Raw genomic sequence first — 2,515 nt, 5'->3', positions numbered from 1 at the left:
GGGTTTTAATTGTTCATTCTGCTCACCAAGCCTGCATTTATTTGAGCCAAAATACCACAAAAGCGGTAATATTGTGAAATATGTTTAGTGTTTAAAACGACTATCAGTCCACAGTTTATGAACAGTACGGGTTTTAATTGTTCATTCTGCTCACCAAGCCTGCATTTATTTGAGCCAAAATACCACAAAAGCGGTAATATTGTGAAATATGTTTAGTGTTTAAAACGGCTGTTTTCTGTGTAAAGAGGTTCAACACACTCTGGGATCTGATTACTGAAAGCATATTCTGAGGTATAAGTGTGCACCGATGTGAGAAGAGTGAAAGGGCCTGGACACAGCGCACCTACCTTGAAGTCCTTCATGGCGTTCTTCAGTGTTTTGATGGAGTGTCCAGCGTGCGTTCCCTCTATGGTGCAGGCGTTGCAGAGGAACAAGCGCTCATCCAGGCAATAGTACCGGAACATCTCGTCGTGCTCCAAACACTTCCTCTTCCTCATGTCTCCGAGCGGCTCCACCAGCGGATGCTCTCTGAACGCCGGCAGCTCCAGATGAGGCTGGACGTGCTTCGGGCACATGGACACTTCACACTTCAGGCAGGTTTTAACCGCCGCCGGACCCTTCCCGTCCTCGCTGGCGTCCTCGGGACAGTAATCGCAGCGAACCTGGGCGGCTCTGTGAGACGCGTCGCTCCGGCTCTGGGTGGAGCGCTCTGATTGGCCACGACGGCGGAAACCGTCAGCGATGTTGGCCAGTTTGAAGTTCTTCTGCCAGTTGGCGGAGCTGCGGTGACTCTGCCGGCACTCGGGACATCGCAGACGGCCGTGGTCCGAGCGGCTCTTGAGTCTGCGCAGGCACGGCAGGCAGAAGTTATGGCCGCAGGGCAGCAGGTGCGGGTCACGGTAAAGATCCAGACACACTGGACACGTCAGCTCCTCCTCGAGAACGCTGCGGTCTTCAGCAGACGTCGCCATGATCAGTAGACCTGTGGACCGCAACAGATACGAAGCAAACTCTATTGTTAAAAGTAACTTTAGAGTTCTGCTACCCAAGCAGCCTGAAGAATTTGCCAAAGTTGGACTAGTTTAACCCAAAGAGGACATCATGTCTTTCTAAATCCACGTTCTGCTTCTTTCGTATTCATATAATTGTCAAAAATCAATAAACACACAAACAAACAATTGCAATGATATCTTGCAGTTGAAGACGATCCGATTGTTTAACATAATCAGACTGAACATTATAAAGAGAGATCAGAAATACTGACAACAACAGAAAGTTACGGTTACACTTTATTCGATGGTCCACTTTAGACGGTCTACTAACTGTGAGTAACTTTGCAACTACATGTTAATTAACTCTCATCAGAGCACGTGTAGGCTGTTAGGTTAGGGTTAGTAGAATAAGCTGCCGTACTTGCAAAGATAATTATAGTCAGTAGGACGTCTGTTGAGAGAATAAAGGAATAAAGTGTGATTAGATATGAAGCAGACGGTCTACTGATACTCGAGCCACTGCTGGTTTAGCTGCACACAGGCACAACGGCACAACACCTCAAGTGGACTGTTCAAATAAAGTGTTACCAAAGTTTCTGCAAGTGACCATCATTAGAGCCCAAGCACCAACAATCGGTTGATACACTTGCGTTTAGTGCTGCACGACATTTAGAGGAAAATACCAAATTAAATGTTATACATGCTGCACTATACTATCAGTCCACAGTTTATGAACAGTACAGGTTTTAATTGTTCATTCTGCTCACCAAGCCTGCATTTATTTGATCCAAAATACCACAAAAGCGGTAATATTGTGAAATATCGGCTGTTTTCTGTGTGAATCTCTGTTAAACTGTAATGTATTTCTGTGATGCACAGCTGTATTTTCAGCATCATTACTCCAGTCTTCAGTGTCACATGATCTTCAGAAATCAGTATAATATGCTGATCTGCTGCTAAACAAACTAGTTTCAAGTCATTTCAGTTCAGTGAGGTCTGAATCAAGCGTAAGAACTTAACACATGAAATGTTCAATATTGCTGTCTTTCCCAGCAAAGAAAGGTGAGTGTGTTAGAGACTCGAGACACAAGACATGGAGATTTCCCAAAGCAGCAGCACAGCAGCAGCAGCAACAAACAACAACAACAACAACAGCAGCACAACAACAACAACAACAACAGCAGCAGCAACAACAGCAGCAGCACAACAACAACAACAGCAGCAGCAGCACAGCAGCAGCAGCAACAAACAACAACAACAACAACAACAACAGCAGCAGCACAACAACAACAACAACAACAGCAGCAGCAACAACAGCAGCAGCACAACAACAACAGCAGCACAACAACAACAGCAGCACAACAACAACAGCAACAACAGCAGCAGCAGCACAACAACAACAACTGCAGCAGCACAACAACAACAGCAGCAGCAGCAGCAACAAACAAACAACAACAGCACAACAACAACAACAGCAGGAACAACAACAGCAGCACAACAACAACAACAACAGCAACAACAGC

At 45.6% G+C, this 2,515-nt stretch overlaps 1 protein-coding gene across 1 annotated transcript; it reads right to left on the bottom strand.

Annotated features, from left to right (window-relative positions):
- Positions 1 to 347: 347 nt before the first annotated feature.
- On the bottom strand, positions 348 to 982 carry LOC107576553 (E3 ubiquitin/ISG15 ligase TRIM25-like; the record flags this gene model as incomplete). Its single annotated transcript, XM_016262714.1, has 1 exon — positions 348 to 982. A coding segment is annotated over exon 1 (624 nt), but the record flags the coding sequence as incomplete, so codon positions are not given.
- Positions 983 to 2,515: the final 1,533 nt, after the last annotated feature.

The sequence above is a fragment of the Sinocyclocheilus grahami genome, unplaced genomic scaffold (assembly GCF_001515645.1).
Source record: "Sinocyclocheilus grahami isolate Dianchi unplaced genomic scaffold, SAMN03320097.WGS_v1.1 scaffold3922.1, whole genome shotgun sequence".
Lineage (NCBI taxonomy): Eukaryota > Metazoa > Chordata > Actinopteri > Cypriniformes > Cyprinidae > Sinocyclocheilus > Sinocyclocheilus grahami.
The sequence above is the reverse complement of the archived record's forward strand: the minus strand, read 5'-3'. Positions and strand labels throughout refer to the sequence as shown.